The sequence below is a fragment of the Dermacentor variabilis genome, chromosome 1, assembly GCF_050947875.1.
Source record: "Dermacentor variabilis isolate Ectoservices chromosome 1, ASM5094787v1, whole genome shotgun sequence".
In the NCBI taxonomy this organism is placed as follows: domain Eukaryota; kingdom Metazoa; phylum Arthropoda; class Arachnida; order Ixodida; family Ixodidae; genus Dermacentor; species Dermacentor variabilis.
The window spans coordinates 64,061,764-64,085,079 of NC_134568.1; the positions used below are offsets into that span (position 1 = coordinate 64,061,764).

At 45.3% G+C, this 23,316-nt stretch overlaps 1 protein-coding gene across 1 annotated transcript in view; it reads left to right on the forward strand.

The window, feature by feature from the left end:
* Nucleotides 1-23,316, forward strand: part of LOC142578674 (protocadherin Fat 3-like) — a 346,841-nt gene that overhangs the window by 317,304 nt on the left and 6,221 nt on the right. Inside the window, exons 43-58 of the mRNA XM_075688141.1 lie at nt 1,932-2,050; nt 3,509-3,712; nt 3,831-3,929; nt 4,207-4,323; nt 9,505-9,681; nt 11,580-11,829; nt 12,751-13,032; nt 14,404-14,498; nt 14,616-14,756; nt 14,864-14,966; nt 15,731-15,988; nt 17,171-17,319; nt 17,807-17,978; nt 18,739-18,876; nt 20,718-20,899; nt 22,299-22,517. Coding sequence (XP_075544256.1) covers nt 1,932-2,050; nt 3,509-3,712; nt 3,831-3,929; nt 4,207-4,323; nt 9,505-9,681; nt 11,580-11,829; nt 12,751-13,032; nt 14,404-14,498; nt 14,616-14,756; nt 14,864-14,966; nt 15,731-15,988; nt 17,171-17,319; nt 17,807-17,978; nt 18,739-18,876; nt 20,718-20,899; nt 22,299-22,517 — 2,705 coding nt within the window. The remainder of the gene's footprint in view (nt 1-1,931; nt 2,051-3,508; nt 3,713-3,830; nt 3,930-4,206; nt 4,324-9,504; nt 9,682-11,579; nt 11,830-12,750; nt 13,033-14,403; nt 14,499-14,615; nt 14,757-14,863; nt 14,967-15,730; nt 15,989-17,170; nt 17,320-17,806; nt 17,979-18,738; nt 18,877-20,717; nt 20,900-22,298; nt 22,518-23,316) is intronic.

The following is a 23,316-nucleotide window of genomic DNA, read 5'->3' on the forward strand; positions in this document are numbered from 1 at the left end:
TGTTTGCTCCCCGAGTTGGAGTAGCAACACATCTTGAAATAGATACTGGTATAATCCCGTAGCAGCCTGCGGTGCCTTTCGAAGCGCAGTAAAAGAAACAGAGTGGAAAGGAGTATAAGAAAACGAAAAAGAGGAAAACACGACATGACACGACTACGGCTTTCCATCGGCGCCGCGACGCGGGCGGTTTATCCGTCGTTCGATCGAAGCAGTGCGAGGAGCGATAACATCGCGGTTTCGATTTTCCCTCGCTCTGTTCGCCCTGTTGACTGTAAATCCGAACACAGCATCTGGGAAAACTTTTTTTTCTTCCTCTATTTCTTCTTCTTCTTCAGCTTTCGCGCTTAGTCGCACGGTCTCAAAATTCTTTATTTACCCTCACCCCTTTCTTTCGTGGTTTGTTCACTGGCGAGTTTCTTTCGCGCGATAGGCCGCGCGCGCGGAGGTTGCTGGATCTCGGAAAGTTCGAACGAAATATAATGACAGAGAGAACACCGCCGCGCAGTCGGGCGAGTCGAGAAAACATAACGCGGCAGGACAACGCTGGTGACGAGAAGTCGTCCTTCTCGAGAAGCTGGTTTCTGCGGCTGCCCGTTGGCGCACAGCGCTGTCTTTTTTTTTTTTTTTTTTGCGCCTTTGGTATAGTAGCTGGTGCTGTAGCGATTTCGTTCGGGTCATCGCACATGGGCGACATACAAGGTGCTAAGTATGGCAGGCGTTTTTTTTTTTCTTTTGTTGTTGTTCTTGACCAAGAGTTAAGTGATCGATCACGCCTTCTCAAACTCATTTCTCAGCAGGCGGTCACTGCATGAGAACGAACGCTTGTCCGCACGTTGTGCACAAATATTATAATCGTGCGTGTGTGTGGCCATGCTGATAAAGTGAGACGCCGCTTTCGTCAAATGGTAGGGAGCTTGCATGCAAGGTGGGGGGGGGGGGGGGGTATGAGAAAATCGGCTGCGCATTCAGATCCAGTGAAAACTGGATCTGAATCTTCCAATGTTACCACGTAAATTGAAGTCTACTGCGCTAAATTTAACACTCTCTAGAAGTTCTTTTCAGCTTGGAGCATGTTTTTTTTTCCCTAGTAAAGAAAGACAGTTCACGCAACTCTGCAACTTCGAAGCGAACACTGGCATAATGGGAACAGACGGCATTCCTCATCACGAGATCCGAGTGAATTCGCTTTATGAGTATGCTTGGTGGCATCTGCGCGAGCGTTCTTACTTTCTCTTTTTTTTTTTCAATTAGGTGCAATGCCTGTCAGGTAGACATGCTTTAAGCTATATATGCGGATCGAGAGGCGTCCAAGCGGAGTGCAAACGTAAAATTCAGATCTTTTGAGCAAAGAAAGGTACCTCATAAATGAATATGTGAAACACTTCTCAATTATTTAGGAATATGTGAGTGTACGTCATAAAATGCTCACGCGTGTAAAGAGCGTGTTAATGAAAAAGAAGCTAAGCAATCGTTTGGTGCAAAAGAAACGTTATAATGTCGACTCCATTGAGTGTCTCGTTGTGTTCGGCGAAATTGTTTGTTCGTTTCCTTGTTTGTTCTCTTTTACAAGAATCCTTAGTATATCCCGTCAGTAAAAATACTGAGAGGGCAAAAACTTCGTTTGGGATATCTGTAAGAATGTTAGTTTAACATTGTCACATAAGGCACAAAGGTGCTTCGAAATTACACTTCCGAAGAGGCGAGATCAATGTTTCCAGCGTTATCCTGATAAGCGTTATTAGCTGGCCAGCGAGCGTTGATCATGGACGCCGTATTTTTCGCCGATCGTCTAGAGTGCCCAAAAACATTAATTTTATTATTTCATCTCAACATCTGAAATATGACACGATGCCAAACTGTGCCGTGACTGCCTGCACGCTGAAAGCCTGCTTCCCGCTCACCCACATTAACCTGTCTACTGTTTACCCCAGTGCCTTTCATGATCGACCCCGTTCTCGGAACGGTGAACATCACCCGAGCACTCGACATTTCGGAGAGCCAGGAGTATTCATTGACCGTGGAAGCAAATGACGGCCTCTGGAAAGCAGCGGTAAGAATTTATTTCTCTTTTTTTTTCACTTCTAGAGGAATAATCTATCGAATACGTATACTTGTTATTTTTATGCGGAACTGGCTGTCACTATACATATATTTATTAGCGGAACGTTTCCATAAATTTTCCGTAAGCTGTATCGGGAGCGTTAATGTAGCCGCGTTTACAACGGTAAGAAATAAAAAAAATATATAGTTCATCCTTCGATTGATGCTGATTCACATGCAAATTTCCCTGCAATATTTTTTCGGTCTGGCACCGGTAACTAGCATATGCTAAAAAAAAAGTGAAATGTTTGCAGGTTTGTTTTGTTTCCGGCAACACTCGCTACAAAATCGGCAGGAAAAACGCTTTTAGAGCGACGGTTGTCGTGTTCGCGCTCGATAGCCAGCGTGTCACCGAAGTCGACGACGCGTGTGGTGAATGCATTCCATTACCCGGTGCTCGAAGTCTGAGCGGAAACTGGAGTTCCAGGTTGGAATTCGATAATGCTTGTCAGCGTAGCTGAGTCGCCTACAGAGCAGCTATCGCCAGGCCATGGGAAGCCTTCCTGCCGCTGTTATGCATCCATGTGTGAGCACTGCAACCATAACGTCACCCCAGCGTCGGTCCATCTTCGATATACCGCGTCCGTCCTAGTATGTAGGCAGTTGTAAGCAAGACTTGGTTAAAAGACGTTGGCGGTCTAGTTGGTTTGAATCCATGATAGAGTGTCTAAGCGCGACTGAATGAGGACGTAGAAAGAAACAGATACACAGAGACAGCGCTGCTTTCAGCTATAGATTTTATTTTCGCACGCATCGATAAATATATGCCGTACAAGCGGAAACAAACGAGAGAGCAAAAAAGAACATTCAGTGGTGCATGTCGATGAACCGTGCACGTGTCCAAGGCAAGATCAAAACATACACTGCAATGGTTACAACGATAAACCGAGGAATCGTATCTCTTTTTCAGATAGCGACACTGATGGCTTGCTCACGCACATTTCCTCTAATTTTGCAATTTCATAGGCCTCCACAATCTCCCTTGCCATCCTGCTATGAGCCCTATACAAAATAGAAGTACTTTCAAACATGGGTTTGCAAGGGCAATCTCGGCAATCAATGCCCAAATGAACCACCCAGGAATAAACCGCCGCAACGGTTCCTGCAATAATAAAGTTCCATCCTCCTCCTCCTCCTCCTCCTCCTCCTCCTCCTCCTCCTCCTCTGTATATCTGTTTCTTTCTACGTCTTCGTTTAGTCGCGCTTACACAGTCTATCATGGTAAACAAGACGTTTTTTCTGTTTTGTTATTTCACTACTTCTTCGTCTTTCCTGGCAGTTCCTTTTACGTGATGCGAAAGGTAGGAACCAGACTCTCACAAACTGAAATCGTACGCCGTGCCGAAACGCCGGTCGACATTTTAGAGCAGTTCAAGTAATCAGTACGTCTGCTTTGATCATTCATCAGGCTCCCATGAAGATTTACGTCAGCGAAGCCGAGGAGCGTGATCCGAGGTTTGACCAGCTGCACTACAAATTCAAGGTTCTCGAGAACATCCCGGGTGCAATCGTGGGCCAAGTGGAGCTCCAGACGAGGACCATCCGCGCCAACAGCCAGATGCGCTACAGCATTATCAACACTGAAGTGCGACCCTTCTTTAACATCACGAAGGTAAGCGGCTTGCAGTCATTGCCGCGCTTTTCTCTTTAGGACTTAACCGCATGTAGCACAGCGGTATACAGAAATACGTCGCCAATGGTAATCCTTTCTCGGCGACGCCCCACTGCAGGATGGAGAAATATTCACAAAGATCGGCCTGGATCGTGAGAAGAGGAGCAAGTACACGTTTACGGTCATGCTGGAAGAGAAGCGACCGACAACCAAAGTGGTGAGTGCAGCTGACATGACACGCTATTGAGCAAATTGTCGTCACAACGCGCGACGCCTGTTATACGAATTCTTCGCCTCCTCTGTAATGTGACAAAGATGTTTTCACTTTACTAGCGGGTCTCTGTAACGGCGTCGTCACCCGAGTTCCCTTAGACATGTTGTGCTTCAACCTCAAACCTTCTGCGAATAATAATTTAACTTTGTTGCGGCACAAAACTTCATGCGGGCACGTCAGCAGATTCGTGTTGTAGCATCCTCTTTTCTCTTGATTTCAGAGCGTCAGCGAAGTGTCCGTAGAAGTCGTCGACGTCAACGACGAGGTACCGACGTTCATGCAGTCATACCAGGGAACCATCAGGGAAAACTCGCCTCCGGGAACTTTAGTCACAGTGGTAAGGAAACATTATCATGTGAAGTTGGGGCGAAATTCACGAAGCTTTAGGTCGTTCGTAAGAATTGCTTGTCACTAGCCGATCACGTTCACTAATGTTCGCTACCACGGTCGGCTTCTTCTTGCGAAGCGCTTTAGCGTACGAACTGATTTTTTGAATTAGGTCCCTGTTTGTGTTTTCTCAGTGTTAAATCGCTGTGCGGTGATGTACGAAAAACTAAAGAGCAGCTGCTTGAGGGACTACGCAGGATAAACATAGCTGAACTTATTATCGTGACTACCTGGAGACCAGAGTAGACAAAGCAAATGTAAAATTGCTAGTTAAGGGTTGTGATAACGTGCAGCGTAGGGAAACGCTCTTTCGTATACGCGTGAAAGCGGTATTTTTTCTCTGCCTCCGCTCTCTACAGCTGGCTTTAATAATTATTACTATATTCTGTGGCTTCGGTCATAGCGTATCTCTGTTTTGTAATCGATTTCCGCAGCTTCTCTCCATTCTTAAGTGCTCACAAAAATAAATTTAGGACTCTTGCAAGTATCAGCATTATCTTTATTATATATACACTTTAATTTTGGCCACTTGTCTACAACGTACGATTTCAATGACTACATGAAATTACGAAAATATACACCTACTTTTATATTACAGTTATATTAAAATATTAAAATATTATTTTAAAGAGATATATTAAAGAGACGGCGGCTCGTAAGTGCTGTTCGCAGTAACTGTGTTAGGGGAACCAAATATTCTGTGCAATCTGGAGCTTTCTGAGTTTGAGTTTGAATTTGAATGAGTTTATTTCTCCTGTTTACAACAGGAAGGGAGCAGAACCTAAAGGCCATGTGGCCTGACGGAGGCTTCTGCTCCCACAACAATTCGGCACGCAGGTCGTACGCAACAACATGTATCATACATACATACTGAAATCAACTGGAGAGTCGCGAGACAGAACATTATTTTCGTGAAACGAAGCATGTATACAAGAAATATGAGAAACCAACAGGATACTCAAAGTACGATGCATTTTGTTTCAGGCCAACCACAACCAGAAAACAAAAGAAACAAAAGACTGACAATTTTAACTATGGTTCTAATCAGACAAACTCAATATTGTTCAGAATGAGAAAATTTTTTTATGATTTATTCGAATATTCTATAATTTCATCTTCAAAATCACGTAGGCGATTTAGTAGTGAAAGTGCCTGGTAACTGTCTAGTTGTTTTCCGTAATTGGTTCTTATTTTTGGTGTTCTCATGTTATGTTGTCGAAGGCTGTAATGCGGATTGGTGGGTACATTCAAGATGTACTGTGATTTGTTTTGTTTAATGTATTGCAGCAACTTGTAGTAATACACCTGGTTTGCCTTTAACATAGAATGTTTCATAAAAAAAGGTGCTGTTCTAAAGTTTTGTACAGGGCCATAATATCCCTCGAATGCGCGTAAGGCTCTTTCTTGTAGCACTATCAATTTGTTATAATTTTTTTGCGAAGTAGTGCCCCAAATCAATATGCAGTAGGTTAATCTAGAATAAAAGAGTGCGTAGTATAATGAACTTTTCAACCATGGAGGAACCAGAGTACTCAGTCTGTATAAGCAACCAACAGTTCTGCTTAGTTCGATAGCAAGTTTGTCGATGTGCATGTTCCAGGCCAAATCCTCTTGGAACCACACACCCAAAAATGTTTGACATTTTACCTGCTTTATCAGCCTATCTTCAAAAAGAATAGCCGCATTGCAGTTACGTGGTTTATTAGTAGGAGCAAATATCATATATTTTGTTTTGGAGGAATTCATTTGTAGCTTATTATGTAGTAACCAGCAAGAGAGTTGCTTCACGTAATTGTTAACTTTAATTTCGAGCTCCGTTATAGTAGCAGCTTTAAAGAATATGTTAGTATCATCTGCATACATAACTAATTCAGGAGACTCGGGGGTGTGACACAGATCAATAATATATATTATAAACAGAAGAGGTCCAAGTATTGATCCTTGTGGAACACCTTGTGAGATGAAACATCATTATTTATACTGACATATTGATAGCGATTGGTTAAGTAATGTCGTAAAAGTTCCAATACGATACCTCGTACATCGCACTGTTCCAATTTGCTAATTAATAAACTGTGGCATACAGAATCAAAGGCTTTCCTTAAGTCGACAAATAAACCTAATTTGTACATTCTAATTTCAATATTTGTTATTATTTTATGTTTGATATTAAGAAGAGCTGCTTCACAAGATTTATTTTTTTGGAATCCATACTGCATGTCACAATGTACTGAAAAATTTTTATAGTCTAACATTCAGGGCACTCTCGAACACCTTTGATAGAACAGGTAAGACAGATATCGGCCGGAACTTTGTCATTAAATGTTTATCACCCCCTTTGTAAATAGGGCATACACGTGCTATTTTTAGAGAATCAGGAAATATACCACTTTCAAACATTCTGTTTATGTGCAATTATATCGGCAATATATTTCTTTGGTACTGGTTTCACATCATCATACCCAGCAGAGACGTTGTTTTCAGGGTGTCTACCAACCGGGAAAACCGGGAATTCTCAGAGATTTTGAGTAGTCTGGAAAAAGTCAGGTAAAACTGAGGGAATTGGGGCCTCTATCAGAGAAAATTAGCGGCAATTTTATTGAAAGGGTCGAAAGTCACGGTAATGCTGGATCGAGTAACAGACAGGAATCGTGATGACTCGTCTTTGATGTCCTGTCGTCGGCAGGAGGAGTTGCCAGTGTACAGTCAACGACCAACTTTCCGGATTCCCGACAATTTGGATGGCTTCGCGGCCCCGCCACGTACCCCATAGAGTCAATGTATAAAAACGTGTGAAATTTCCGACTCAAGAACTCTTCGCCGTCTGAATTTCCGGACGTTCTGCCGTGACCGCAGGTCCAAAGCGGCAATTATCAAAGGCACCACCACTGCCGTTTTGATTACTTCGCCACTTCGAACCGGCACTCTAACACGCAGATCCGCTGGCAGCCGTTGCCACCACTGCGGCAACGCTAGGCCTAGCTGCTTCGACGTTCGCTATGAAGATTCTTGCCGTTGGGTGCCGAGTTTTTTATTGAAAGAATTAGCTGCTATCAGCAATGGCACGGACTCCGCCTTTGTGGTCCTCGCGATTGGCTTAGAAACTTGGAAATCATGATGCGTTGCATAATGCTGGTTTCTGAAAGTCGCCTTTGTACAGGAATGTTACTTGGTGAAGCTTATGCAAAAGTATTGCAGTGAAGCATAACAAGCGTGAGAAGGGGCCACGGAACACAGTATGTATTCCTTAATTATACACGCAGGCACCCGGTATTTCCTGTCACAGTACGAGTATCGATATGCCTAATATGTGTACCGACAGGCCTTCAGAGCGTTTTCGAACGTGCAAAATCGGTCGTGGACTGTGCAACTGACCAAGATGCTTCAAATGGTCCTTGGGGCGAACGAGTGGCAGAAGGCGGACAAGAACAGAAATGACCTACGCATTGAGGAATAAACGGGAATGGAAGCTTACTGCCGCCGTTCTGAAGGAGCTTAAGCTCAAAAAATAAAATTTTGGCTGATGCCGAGATGCAGGTGTCCCTCATCCAAACCAAAATAAACTCTTTAAAGCAGTGAAACACAACACTCGGGCATCGTGCGCGGGCTGAGAGTTTGTCAGGACAGTTGAGGTTGACTTACGAGCTGTTGAGAGAAATTCTCAATTGTGACAGAGTTCGGGCTTCATCCCGCTGAGGTTGCTATCAGTTGATAGAAATAGCTCATATTCGAAAATATTTGCTTCTACATGCATCTCCTTTTTATTCGTATTTAATAATGTCCAACCCCATTTGCGATTTTTTTCGAACACACTTTATTTGCTGTGCATTTTACTAACCCATGCCTTTTATTCTCTTTTTGAATAACATAAACACTGCTCCTTAGTATTCAAATTGGATTAAGTCACGTTTTTATTTTTTTCATGTGCTTACTAGAGAGTGACAGCATCAGGCGATATGGTTTCAGTCCGTCTTGACATAAAACATAGTTCTGCATCACTCCAGGAAATTTGCAATGGCACTCAGGGAAAACCTGGAAAACTCAGGGAATTTGGAAATGTCAGCTTGGTAGGCACCCTGGTTTTTTACTTTAAACAGCAGCTGCACAACTTCAGCAGGTGTAACAGGTGTAAGTATCACTGAGTTAGTAAGACTGAATTTATTCACTATAGATGTGGCCGTGGGTTCCCCCCTGTCGGGATACTGGGTACTAGAGACGAAATATTCATTGAGAGCAGCTGTTGCTTCTCTGCCTGTCAACACGCCAGTGGCTGTCTTTATGTTTATCTCCGTGTTCTGTCTTTTCGTAGATGTTAAGTCTCTATCTTCATTCCAAACTTTCCTAGGGTCATTTTATATTTTAGCAAATAACCGTTCATTGTACTTAATTTTTGCTTGCTTTAATTCGCTGTTAACCTTATTTCTGTATTTTTGGTAATCAGTCAGCAATTGCACACTCCCGCATTTTACGAAGAAGTGATACATTTTGTTTTTTCTTGTCATCATTTTTAGCAAAGCCGCAATTATCCAGGGTTTTCGTATTTTCTTGCTCCTCTGATTGCACAATTCCAACGGAAACGCTAGGTCGTAGCACGTAATCATTTTATGAAAGAACCATTCGTATGCTGCATTTGGATCTTGTTTTTCAAATACAGATGACCAGTCTGTTGATAGGATCAGAGCACGAAAATTTTCTAATGCGCTTGCGTGGAAACTGCGAATCTGTGCTTTTTCTCCTCCTTCCCCTCGTTTGTGCGCGTAAGAAATGAAACAAAATACAGGCAGATGATCACTTATATCAGCGGATAACAGTCCCCTTTCTTCTTCTTTTTTTTCTTTTCTTCTTCTTTTTTCTTGTATATGTGTATTTGAGTATTTTGTGCACTTCGTGTGTAAATGAGGATGCAACAATAACGGAAGAAGCGTAAATACATTTGACAGCTCGGCGAGTTTTTACGAATACATTGCTACGAACGGCGCTAGTTTGTTTCTCTTCATTCTTAGTGTGCCGTCCTTCGAGCACTAGATACACGTACGCATGCATGGGACCTTAAAAGGCCATGTTGATATTTTCGTCTGATTTACATGCCTTGAAATGTTTTTCTTTATCTTTTTGTTACTCTTGCCTAAAGAACCCGACTATCATGGCCGTCGACAACGACAGTGGTAACAACTCAGTGGTCCACTACTCTCTTGGCGGCTCGGGCAGCGACCTGTTCACAATCCTAGACTCTGGAGTGGTGATATTCAGCGGCGGAAATCCAGTCACCGTCCTTGACCGTGAACTCGCCGACCGCTACGAGCTTCTGGTGAGTATAACCTTTCAGTCACCGTCGTTTGGATTCATTATGTGCTAAAGTAGGCGCGTGAAAATCTGACGCCGCTTGCAGAAGATGAGTGGTGGGAAAGGGAGTAACCAGTGCTGTCGCTGAGGACTGAGCACGTTAGACGAATACAGACGATAGACGGGAGCATTAACAAGAATAGGGTTTGGGATCGCCACAGCATGGCACTGATATTATTGCAGGTTCCGACGCTTCAATTAGAAAGCAACAGAGACATAACGTGTAGAGAGGGTGACATTATCGTGTCTGGTTGGAGACATTCTCGCGAGCCATCCAAACAAGATGTGCCCAATTGATGAAATGCCCGTGCAGCGCTTTTCAACTCTTCTTGAGCTTCGAGTCGTGGCTACAGGTTGCGAAAGTGAAAGCGCCAGCGAAATAGCCCGGCACACTTGGAAGTTGTATGTGGCATTGATCGAAAGTCTACTTTCCGCTTTTCACATGACAGCCGTGTACAGTTTCAAATTTGCTTTATGCGTGCAGTAAAGCCGTGAGTAGTAAGGCCGCGTTGATTCATTTGTGCTCACGCCTGCAGCGATAGCTTATCTAATTTTGACCAACAGCGCTTGACGGCTGTAATTATTTGTGACTCCCCTCAGAAGCATTACAGAAACTGCAGCGCTTCTCTTTGTACTAACGTGCGAGGCCAAAGGGGACGCAAATGGAACTGTAGAGAGGAGAAGAAGAGAAGAAGAAGGAGAGGGGAGAAGAGGCAGTTCCCATATAAGAAAGGGGGGAGGTGACGAGAGAAGGCAAGGAAAGCCCACTAATATACGACAGCGGCTGCGGGGAAACAGGATAAGCTTAAGTTCAAGGTACGGTGCAATACCTTGCTGCTATTTCTGAAAAATAAACGCCATACAAATATGTCAAGCGGAAAACTTACGCAGGGCGTGCAGAAGCAGAGCCGCATTAATTAAAGCGCACCGCAGGGTCCAGGAGACACTACGGAAGCGGTCGACCGTCATATCAACACTACTGTGCCCGCCGCGTTAGCTTTACGTCTATGGTATTGCTAGAGGTCGCGGATTTGATCCCAATCGCGGCAGACGCATTTCGACGGGGCGAAATAGAAAACGCACGTGCACCTAGATTTTGGGACATGTTAAAGAACATCATGGTCTCAAAATGAACCCGGTGTCCTCCACTACGGCTTGCCTCATAATCCGAGTGTAGTTTGGCACGCACAGCCCCGTAATCAAATTCCAGTTTAATACTTCTGTCACAACGCGATGTGCCATGTGAGGAAATGACAACGCTCAACCCTCTCGGAGGTTATAAAATATGGCGCACAACAACGCCTCAAGCAAACACCTCTCCCTTTGTGTTTTGTGTACCACGCAAAAAAAAAAAAAAAGAGCAGTGGTGCACGCAAGGTAACGTTTACCATCAACTCACCACTCCCGTGTTGGACAAAATGTTGAAGAACTTAAACATTTGCCGTCAACATCACCGCTAATTATCGTCGATCAAAGCAAACAGCACAGAAAGCTTCGTTTACATCGATTCCGACAGTGCGTGGGATCTGCATATTTTTTTATTCCCCCGCCCTCCCTCTTACCTTAAGTCATATTCTTGGCCGTGTTATATGCGTACAAATACGCTAATAGGCAGACCTTTATGCGCTAATAAAGGACCATCTAAGTTTCCCCAGCCTCTTTCTCGTGCCGAACACTGACGCAGACAGAAAAAAAAGCTTACTCAAGCTTTTTCTTTTCCTTTTTTTCACATGTGCATCGTAAGCGCCTCCTTATAGGTGTGTCTTTCAGTGCATAATTACCCTGTCGATGTTCCTTGCTTTCCTTTTTGACTGTTTCGGTGCGTGTAGCGTCTACTGATCTCGCGACGGTGACATCGCGCAGGTGACCGCCCGAGACTTGGGCAATCTTTCTTCGACCACGTACCTGACCATCAAGGTGGAAGACGAGAACGACAACGCGCCCACGTTCCAGCATGGTCCTCTGCGCGTACTGCTTCCAGAGACGGCGCGGCCGGGTGCCCGCGTCGCTCAGGTGTCGGCAATCGACGCTGATGAGAAGGGGCCCAACTCCAAGGTCGAGTACTCCATCGTGTCTGGCGCCCGGGGCAACGTGCGGATCGACCGTCAGACCGGTGAGTCTTTGAGACCGACATTGGGGCTTTAAAACATTGCGCCTTGTCCGAGTTCACTGTGCCATTGAGTGTGACCCGCAGACCAGAGCTGCCTGCCGCACACATCGCGCATTAATTGGCGCCCGACTTATAAGAGAAGTGTGCGATTTAGAAAAAGAAAAAAGAAAAAAAGAAGGTGTGTAGGAGTAAAATTGTTCGACGTCGTAAAGGAAGTGCAGAGTAATGATCGTATTGTTGCAATCTCAAAAATGGTCGTTGACATTCCCTGGCTGGTATTACTCTTTCTTTCTTCTTTTGCCTTCCGCAAACGAAACGTTTACAAAAATGGAAAGCTGGGCCAAGAATTAACACACGAAAAGGAGTTTAGATCCAAACCTGACGACAGACGAGGACATAGGACCGGTGCTGACTGATGTCGGTTAGCCCAGCTTCCGTTCATGTTCACAAGTTGAGCCCGAATATTCGCTAATCACACGCACGTGGTATTGAAACAAGAATTCCCGTATTGTGCAGGGTTTAAGTGTTCTCGTCAACACGTGTTTTCAGCGCACTTCGATTTCAGTACCTGCCATCCCATCGGAGCTCTTTCATAAATTAGTCTATATCCTCGAACACGTTCTGATGAGAGGTTCAAATTCTCGTTCTTTCAGTTCAGGTGAAATTATTCCCGAAGTACCTAGAAGGTGAACAAAGGCGGTCATTGTACCCGGTACCTACCAATGTTAGTCGGCGGAGAGTTACCTATCTAGAAAGGAATGGTGTAAAAATTCTACTTCCGTCAGACCTAAAACATACTTTCGCCTGATTGTTATTACAGAGGCTCGCTGAAACGCCTCAGTACAGCCCTCTATGTGAAGTACCAGTCGGTCAAGAGAGCTCATGTTAAAAAGAAATAAAGAACTAACGTGCGCTCACTCGCAGGCGAGATCTTCGTGGTGGGTGCGCTGAAGCCCGAGACGGTGTATCTGCTGAATGTATCCGCATCAGACGGCCGTGGCCTGGCCAACCTGATAGTGGTGAACATCACTGTGCTGGACGTCAACGACCACAAGCCTACCTTCGTCAAACCCGAATACAGCTTCAGCATCTCAGAAGGCAACTACAAGGAACAGCGCGCAAGGCTTGGTGTGCTCCGGGCAGTCGACGAGGACCGCGGGAAGAACGGCGCCGTCGACTACGCCATCGTTGCAAGGAAAGATCAGAGTATGTGTCATCTCCACATTTCCGTTGTAACGTTATCAGCATAACATTTGGTATAGCATAAGGCCACTGGTCGCCATGAATGCAATTTATTTGATACAGGCTTGCCATGCAAAGTTAACAACAAAACTAGAGCGCCGCACAGCCCGCGTTTCAAGACGCGAGGCGGTCATCGCCATCCGCGTGACAAAGACAAAATTTACGCCAGCAACGTTGCGACGCTTGTCACGTGCCGACCTAGCACTGGTGGTGATTTCTGCTGCATAAATTAAATTTCAGCTTATATGATGTTGGATATTCTTCCCTGTATCCAAACTGTTCGTCTGTGCATTTGTATTCGTTGAAGACAAAATATTATTAGGGGACTTCACACGGGTTTCTGGCTATCTAGTTTGTATTCTCTTAACAAAATGGGTAATTTCGTTACTTTGAAGTGTATTACGAACCTGAAAAAAGTGTCAAAATGTTTGTCTAAACGAGACAAGAGGTAAAAATTATTCGCAGAGTAGGTAAAATTAACGGTACCGGTGTGATTAGCGCCAATATAGTCGAAAATGAACCGCATTCTACTATATCCCTGTAAAGGGTGCAGCGCCGTAGATAGGATTATGTTGAGGGAAAGCCATCGTACCACACACTACTGCGAAACGAAAGAGTTTGCATGGACTAAGCAGAGCTCGCGCGAAGTAATGGTGTCTGGAAGGCGGCTTCGATGGCGGCCCGAAAAGCGAGAATAGGGAGCTTTAGATTTTGTGTATGCAAACGGTTTTGGGTACCCAAAGAAACCTTTGCGCACCACGCCACACCCTGCTTGCGTTCTTTTGTGTACCTTTCAGTGTTCTGCTGTACGCCCGGCGGTTTTCGACCGCTAACTATGGGTAGGCGAAATCTAAAACTCCCTAATTAGTCGCAGAGTAGGTAAAATTAATGGTATGAGCGTAATTGGCACCAAAATAGTTTAAAATTAACCACATTATACCATAGACTGCACTATCTCCAGAATCGGCCCACCTCCCCAAACCTTAAACGAAAAGGTCAACCAAGTGTCGACGCTAAATAAGGCAAGGTCGATGTAATTGCGCGTGAAATGCGATACGAATAGGCTACGAAATTAGTGAATGACGATCACAACAAGAGGCAAAATAGAGAGATACAAGCAAAATTTAATCATGGACCCATCTGAACCACCACATATGTCGGCCGATGTACGTGATGCACCTAACAAAAGTAGAAGCACGCGGAAATTTTCCAAAAATTTGTAATTGCAGCATATCGCGCAATCCCAACGTCATGAACATTTCATTCAGTAAGTGTACATAACTCCTAACAAGCGTGTTTCCTCGTTTTTTGTTCTCTCTCTCTCTCACTTCGCAGACCTTCCTTTCCATGTAGATGTGCATACAGGAGAACTGTTTGCCACTGGTATACTAGACAGAGAAACCAAGTTCAAGTATTACTTCCATGTTCTTGTGAGTAAAATTGACTTATCTGCTTTCTTCTGTTTGTTTGTCTGTTTCCGCGTTTTGCTGTCATTAAGGTAAAGCCAGCAAGAGTCAAATACATTTTTTTGCCCTTCCTGGATTCAGGCTTTGGACAACGGAGACCCTCCACAAAACTCGACAGTGAACATTACTGTCACCGTTGAAGACGCCAACGACGAGAAACCAAGGTTCTTCACTGATCCGTACTTGGCTCAAATTCCGGAGAACCTTGACCCTGGTCAAAAGGTACGATTAACTTGGTTATTGTTCGTTGAAATGTAGACGTCAAGGCATCGTGTTTAGTCTTCGTAAATCATGTATGAATTGTTTCTTTGGTTCTTTTTGCATTTTAGGTGACGCAGATCCGCGCATTCGATCCTGACACTGGTGAAAATGGTCTCGTCTTCTACAAGCTTGGAGGTGGACATGATAACAAATTCTACATTGACAGCAAAGGTCTGTATTTTTACGTTTTGTTTAATGACTAGAAAACCCATAAAGGGCGCATTACCTAAGCATGCGTAGAGACAAATAGATAAGTAAGAATAGACTGTAATTAAAACTAGCCCGGGGAATTACTGCTCCTATGTTTCTAATCAACTTGCATTACGACACACGGTGCAACACTGTGAAATGTATTAAGACGTTTTAACATTCCGTACAATCGGTGAGCAGCCATTTCGGTCGTGTCATGTAGTTAATATTATAATTTGCTAATAAGGGAGAACTGGAATTACACACTTGGAAAAAAACGCTAGGATAGAGAAGGTGTGCAAAGAGGAGATAATTACAGGCGTTCGTGAGCGTCAGATAAACGGAACGAAAGATGCTGCAGAATTTAATAAGGGGCCTTCACAATGGCGTTTCTTCTTCAACGGAGCCTCTTTCTTTGTCGTATCTTCCTTCGCATGTGTACGAGTGGTATAGCGTAATAAAACCCTTACGGTTACGACAGCGCCAGCGACAGCTCCAGATTATTCATAAAACTGTGAAAGGACACTCTTGAACGAATACTTATGCCTTTACTCCAGACACGTCTCAGAATAGTAATACAAAGTAAAAATGACTAATGCTGCTCCCTGGGATTAAAACAAGCTAACTCGCCGTCATGACAGAAAGGCAACGTATACGCATTGGACAAAATGAAGCAAGCGCTCAAGAGACTCTTGTTAACGCTCTCGTTTTGTGAACTCCCTTTACTATTTTTTTCCCCTTAACAGACGGCACCGTGTGGACTTTGAGCAAGCTGGACTTTGAGAAGCAGGAGTTCTATAACATGACCGTAGTGGCGTACGACCAGGGCAAGCCCAGCATGAGCGCCACGGCCAAGCTCTGGGTCACTGTGACCGATCGGAACGATGTGGTGCCAGAGTTCCCCAAATCTGTCTACACTCTCGAGGTGGCCGAAAACACACGTGTCGGCGACGTTGTCTACACCCTGGACGCTGGACCCGGCAACTTCCTCTACACGTTGGACAGTAAGTTCACCGCTGATGGGAAGTCATAATTATTAGCTCGTTTTTGCTATCCTAATTTTCTTTCAGGGAAAGCCGTATAACTCGTAGTGATCGCATTGTGCAGCTGTACGAGAACACGGATAACTACGCAGTTACGAATAACTATGGTATTTGGGAGCCACTTTGGTATGGAGCAAGTGACGCGCGTGTTTCTAGTGGTGTCCACATAGCGAGATGCGACGCAACACTTTTCAGTGTCAGAGCAGAGTCGCTGCGACATTAGCAGATTGCGGTGCCGCTCAGCTCGATATCGCGGCTTCCCTTCTTCTCTTGAATAAAAGCGGTTAGTAATTCTCCAGCGCCCTGGCTCTCATCTCGTTTTCGCCTCGTGCTCTATGATATAAGACATGTCAATCACAGACTACTTTTACACAATGGATGTTTCTTAAATCGGGCACCAGATTCATAGCTCGAGTGCAGACGGTAGCGGTGGGTGCGCTCTAGCACTTCAAAGATTATTGTCGGCGTTCCTGCTTCAGTTGTTGTTACGTGGGCGTCCTAAAGGCTAGACGAGTCACCTCGTCCCCTCCTTCACTTCTTTTATCGGGCACAATTCAGACACATCATTTGGCATTTGAGTCTCATTGAATTAAGTGGGTTGGTTTTGTATGACTTGCGGCTAATAATGAAAAAAAAACACGATGAATAAAATATACTGGCTTCAAGCTCCTCTTCTTTTTCTTCCCCTTCTTCTTCTCCTTCTTGCTGATAAGCTAAGTTCTATGCAATCTAGGTATTATTAATTTGCAGTGAGTTAAAGGGAAAACGCGCAAGCAACGTGTGCGGCGTCCCCGCATGTAGGAGGAAGTGGGGGCTCGCCGTGCCCGAACCCGGCCAAGTCATTAAGAAGAAGTACGAGAAACATCACAACGCAGCTACTATATGATTGTTGAATGGACACTGTGTGCCTCGAAATTTCGCTGAATACGTGCACTCGCGCGTCTCAAGAATGTAATTCGTGTGCATTAAAAAAAAAAGAGAACATTTTCAAGTAACTAATTTTTCACAATCGAGAGGATTGCTTTTTCGGCAACTCTATAGATATTTCGCTCGAAAGCGCACGCTGCCAGTGTTGAATGCGCTCTGCGTAGTGTCTGTCACCTTGTCTGAGCTGTGTTGCGTCTGCTTTTGACTTTATTTAAGATCCCAACGAGGTAGACACGTTCTCGGTGGAGCCTAGCACGGGTGAAATTCGGCTGGCCAAGGCACTGGACAGCATCCACCAGAGCCACTACCGACTCGTCGTGTCGGCCACCGACGACGGAGACCCGCCAAAATCTGACCACGCCGAGGTGAGTGCACGTATACCTCCAGAAGCAGCTGGCACGCTGTGCGTCGAGCTAAGCTCGCAGTAATTGGGCGATTAGGCAGTTTGGATGTGGATTGAGCTTGCCGTTTCTCACGTTTGGAAGCGCCTTTGTCTAGTGTTGGGAAACGCAAAACGCGTACTCGCGCCCTCGTCTAAGTGTCTCGTATCTCACTGTTGCACTAAATGAAGCCTGATTACATATAATCATGGTAACGAATCTTGTACTTCTGTCTCGTTGTTCTAGGACGAGCTTAGCTGCGCAGTGTTTGTAAAAGGGCTTCTTGCCTGCTTGTAGCGAATGTTGGAAGAACATATATGAATCGACATCGACAGGTGCTTTGAAACTACAGTTCTGTAACTTTACTTTCAACCTTTCTATGATCATGCTAACGAATCTTGTATTGCTTTCTCGTTGTTCCTTGCAATGTTGCAATGTCATAATTTCTATACTCATTTCCTTCGTCTTCCAGGTCAACATCATCATTGGTAGCGGACAAGGAGTGCGTTTGTTCCCACTTCGAATGTATGAGGTGCTTGTGTTCGAAAATCAGCTGGCGCCACAGGTTATTCTTGACCTGAACGCAACGGAAGAAATCGCTCACAGGCCCGTTCAGTATGCGATAGTTGGCAACAATTACAACGGTAAGCGTTTGTCGTAATACACTAAGGCGCCTGAATTCACGAAGCTTTGTGCTCGCGACCTCTTAGTGTTAGCGACTGTACTCCCAAGCTATCAACTTGCTCTGCACCATGATTAGTTGGCTGCCGCTTCTAGGAAACGTTCTCGAGCACACGGACGACTTTCTGGGTGCGCGCAAAACCTCATACAAATAATAAGATGAATGATCCTCTGCGTAATTACGCCACTTGAATTAATATCTGAAGCAATTAAATGATTATCAGCAACATATTAATCCTGCTAACGAGTGTTGTTTTGAGTGTTCTTCAAATCTAGAAGTAATTTTCGCAACAGCCTAATAGCAAAGGTAAATGCTGTTGTCTTCCGTTTTTCCCATAGAACTTTCTTGTTTACTTGGCTTTTGGCTTGATTAGGGAGGGGGGGGGGGGGGTCGTGAGCATGCAATAAACGAGTAGCTAGTTCGACTTTCGCGCAGGGAGCACCGCCATTCAGCTCGCATGACCGTGTATGTGAGAAGATTCTGGCCCCCGGCAGGGACGCCATACCCCTTTCTTGCTTTAAACATTTGTGAGATAACAGTAACATTAATGGAGACCTTTAACGCATACACTGCCCACCCAGAAGCGATGAGCACGTATGTGGCAGGTGCTACATGTGAACCATTGCAAAACTATGAGGTCCATGTGTACGCAATTACTCTGGTAGCAGGCACTACATCATTTAGAATGCACGGTCAATACGCGGTCATTCCTATCGCCACAGGACTCTTCGCTATCGAGCCCGACACAGGCCGACTGTCGGTGACCTCTAGCCTGGACAGAGAAGCCATTCCCAAATACGTGGTCAAAGTGCGTGCCATGAACAAGAAACGAGTGGGCCGAGCGGTGCGAGAGAGCGCGGGTAAGTGTCATTCACTGTGGCAAGCGTCTTCCGAGAAAAGTGCAAGCTTGGAAGTTCTGCGATTGAAGCTGTTGTTATAAGCTTTCATCTTGTGGGGTCTGCTTGAAAGATGATCCCAAGGATCAAATTTGTAAACGAAATTAGTCAAATAGGACATATCATACTTAAGTTACTGTGCTTCGCGGAACTCGTAGCACAGTCATGGTGATAGTTGATGAAGCGCCCTTCGTCAGAGGGGTGTCAAAGTCGCCGAGTCTACGAGTTCCAGGCGACGTGCTTTATGTGATTTCTTGTGCTCTTTGGTCACGCTGAAGCCTCTTAGCGAGTACAACATTATTTATCTGCACCGACACGTTTAGCTTGCCGTTGCACTTTTTCCGCCACGGTCTGCACCTTTATATACGTAGATCGAGAGAACTGCTTCTTGGCGTAGTTGGTGTTTACTGAAAGACATAATTGCCGTAAGTAAGGCAAATGTCTTATTTGCGGTAAATATGTATTTCACCTTAAGGGGAGCAGAGGAAACGGCCAATTGAGACTTGCATAGTTTGGCGGACACGCATTGTCGGTCAAAATGCATAACTCGCGTTTCCGCTGATTTGAGGGTGAGCACTTGAAACTGGCGTGCAGCTGTTTGGTTGTCTTTAATGCGTGCCGATAGTACAGCGTCTCCCCATTTAAAGTGGTGACACATCGGGCGGTGCATCGATCTTGGTACGCACGCCGTAAACACCCGCCGTTGAGGGCAGTCGCAGGTGGCTGGAATGCGTGTTTAGGGCGCGCTCAAACAGCACAATTTTTTATTCCTGCTCTCAACTTTAACAGTGTAGATGCATTTAGGGCCACTATACAGTCAAGCAAACGAGGATTGAACAAGGTTGGTTGGAGAACAAACACGCGTAATATCGAGATTTCACCTGGCCTTTTCTGCTTAGCGTTGTTCTTCACATGTACAAGGAACTGCTTTGCTGCAAAGTAGCAGTGTTTATTATTTGCAGAATGTAGCTTTGAATTCGTAGTTATCGACTTGCGTGCTAGCTAAAGGTACACATGAGAATCAACTTTACGTCAGGCGCCCTTGTCTCGATCAATACGTGGGAAACTGGAAATTGTCTTGGCTCGGCAACTGAGAACTTATTTGTACTTGAAACTTCTGGCATTTGAAGGAACAGAATAAAATCTAACGATTGGTTGTCTCAAAAATATTGAGTTATTCGTTGATTAAAAAAATATAGAAGACTGTATTCCCCACAAGTACGTGTTGACTGTCCGCGCCAGCAAATCCGTGTCTGGCGCAATACGTGTTTGGAATTAGAGAGTTCCGCGTACGTCGCGCATGGGCGAGCGGCACGTTTTATGCAGTCCGCATAGGCAGAACATAAGAACGGAACGTCGGGCGGACGCAGCTGGCGTATAGGTCCCAATTAAGAGAGTATCCAGGGGTCTCAGGAGTCTGGTACTTATTTCTTGCAGCGTTTGGCAATAGTGGTTACACGCGGCAACCCCGTTTCGAGTAGGGGAAGAGCTCCTAAGAAGCTCTCGCCGAAAAGAAAGAAAGAGATAAAAGAGGAATTGTTTTAATGTGAAAAACACACGTGAGAATTTTCCGCGAAAGACATCAATGTCAGAGGTTCGCGCGGTCATTTTCTTCCCTGTCAACAAAGTCGAAGAACCGACATGACTTACCTGGCACAAAACCGAGCTGAAGAGCTGCCATTTGTGCAAGATAGACGCACGATAGTGGAATGTCACTGCATTTTACTTATTATTCCAGCTCTTGTTTTTACAAAGTGGTTCGTGTGTCGGTCAACCGGCGGTCTCTTGTCGCCTCGCGATTGCAGCGGCCAAGAAAGGCAGGAAGCCCGAGGAGGAGTCGGCGCACGTCGCTTTCGACGAGGCCCTCGTCGTGGTCAACGTGGGTGACGAAAACGACAACTCGCCCGTCTTCGACCACCAGGGCAAGCCAATTGTGGCCGCCGTGCCTCTCGAGGCCTCGTTCGGCTATCAAGTCACTAAGCTGCACGTGAGTCCCATTTCTTTTTTTCTTCGTGCATTGCATCTAGCTCTGCAGCATATATGTTTATTTAAATAAGTACGCGGATGGCCTCCTCATGCAGAAATTGCAGTAGTGGCTTAGCGAATTTATCGTTCATGAGCCAACGCCTATAAATGTCTGTCTGATCCCCTCGTACCTTGGCAGCTCTTACCCACGTATTCAGAAATGCACCCTTACTAGAAGTCCATGCTTGACTTGATATAAATGGCGCCTAGCGTGAACGTGCCCAAGACGCGTTTTGCGTTTTCTTCGGCGCGTTCACGACAGGCGTCGTTTAGATCAAGTCAAGCGTAGGCTTGAAGTTAACGTGCATCATTGAATACGGGGTTTAGTATCACTTCTCGAGTAGCCCTCGTTCGTTGTCAAAGCCACGACAAGCGGTGAATGTCACCTGTAGTAGAAGCCGGAGCAGCACACCTTGGACAGTTCACCGGGTGTTCAGGTGTTGGACCACAGGGCCAGGTGACGGAAGGCGTAAGCGCCACTCCAGCCTGCCTCACGCTTAGACGCACTTCGCTTTCTCTATACTGGTCGTCCGGTGGGTGTACTTTAGGAAGAAAGAAATGGAACGCTTGCATAGAAGCAGTATATGGATTTACGTGGTTGGCAACGCCGCTCTTCACCATGGACAAACATTATGGAAGAACAAGAGTGCAGGACGCCTAAGACTGGTGTCGGACTCCGAAGTCAGTGCCAGAATATAGACGATCCTCGCGCAGTTATTTTTAACGGGAGATCCGCATGGGCCCATGAACGCAAATATATTGTTTGTTCAGCTGCCTATATACTTAGGCGAGTGTTATTTTTATTCGTAAGGTATTTCCTTTACAACGCTTCACCTTCAAATACAACGCATTCGTTGTGTTTTCGCCACGTAGTTTCTCCAAGGAGCATATCTGCTTATCCATCTCAGTAGCATTTCTCACATCTTAAACCCCACGCTTATTGTGCTTGCTATAGATACCGTGCTTCCACAACAGGGGTTCTACACTAATGGAGCTTTCCACTGAGCGAACATATAAATGCGCCAATTATGTTTTTGCTGCAACTCGCGCTTCTAGGCCGCTGAAAAACGCCATCAAAGTGCTCAAGGAGCACGCATCCTACTTATAAAAGCTAGTCTTCTCGAAGCAGCAGGGATGCGTTCGTGCGATAAACACGTTGCTACGATCAGTATGGAACGTTTCTTACGCATTACAGCGCCATCAGGGCGCACGCTATTGATGTATTGCACCAAAAACTCGCAAAAGTCTCGGTCTTTAGTCTGTCTTTATTGTCTCTAAATAAGGCCTCAACAAGCGCATTTTTAAAAAAATTGATTCTTGTCTATCCTGATCACGCACTCTTCGTTCCGGCTCCTGGACAGGCCACCGACGCCGACACAGGCTTCAACGGCGCCATCCGCTACGAAATTATCCAGAAGCCTGAGGATGCGTCGTCCAAGTTCCAGATCGATCCAGTGACCGGCGTGGTGCGCTCTGTGGTTACCTTCTCCCTGGACGGTGGGAAAATGTACGGATTCGATGTCAAGGCCGTCGACCGCGAGGGCTCTGAAGGAGGCAACGCCGCCGTCGCCAATGTCTTTGTAAGTTACTACGAGCGCTCGCGGCGCGATTTTCTCATGAAAGACTATGAAGGACTGTTTATGCCTTTCTGGTACTATAGTAGTCTAACATGTTGAAATGGTGCAGCGACACTTGCATGTGCCTTACGTCAAAGTCAGCTTGCAGAAGCAAACAACTTCACGATGCAGCTTCCCGTCTAATGATTCCGTCATATTCCAATGGTGCTTTGTGTCCCAGCCAGCCAATTGAAAAGAACATCAGCGCTATTGAACCGCTTTTGACATTGTGCCTGTATTAAATGTGCAGCAAGTTCTATCTCTAACAAGCGCGTTGTTTGCCGCCAGGAACAGAAAACAGCTTTGAGGATGAGGGCCCGTATTCACAAAACGTTCTCACGCTAAAACTGTTCGTAAAAGAAGCTTCCGGTCAAATGTGATGCTGAACATATTCACAGCACGTTTAGTTCTTATAAGATACGTTTTCCATTGGACGATCACCATCGCTAATAATCTGTTCGTTACCACGATTGGCTGGCCCTGTTTTTACCAACCGCTCTGGCGTACGAACTTCTTTGTGAATACGGATCAAAGGCCTGTATTTACAAATCTTTTCTTTCGTAAGTGTTATTTGCTATTGGCCGGTCACCTACGCTTATGATATGTCCAGCTTCAGGATTGGTCGGAAGCTGCTCTTACGAAGAATTCGAGCGTAAGGGTTTTCTGTGAATACGGGTCAAGTGTCAATACGGGTCAAGGTTCTCATTTCCCTCTGCAATCTTCATGAATAGCGTGCAGCAAATCTGTTCCGGTTCTGAAAATC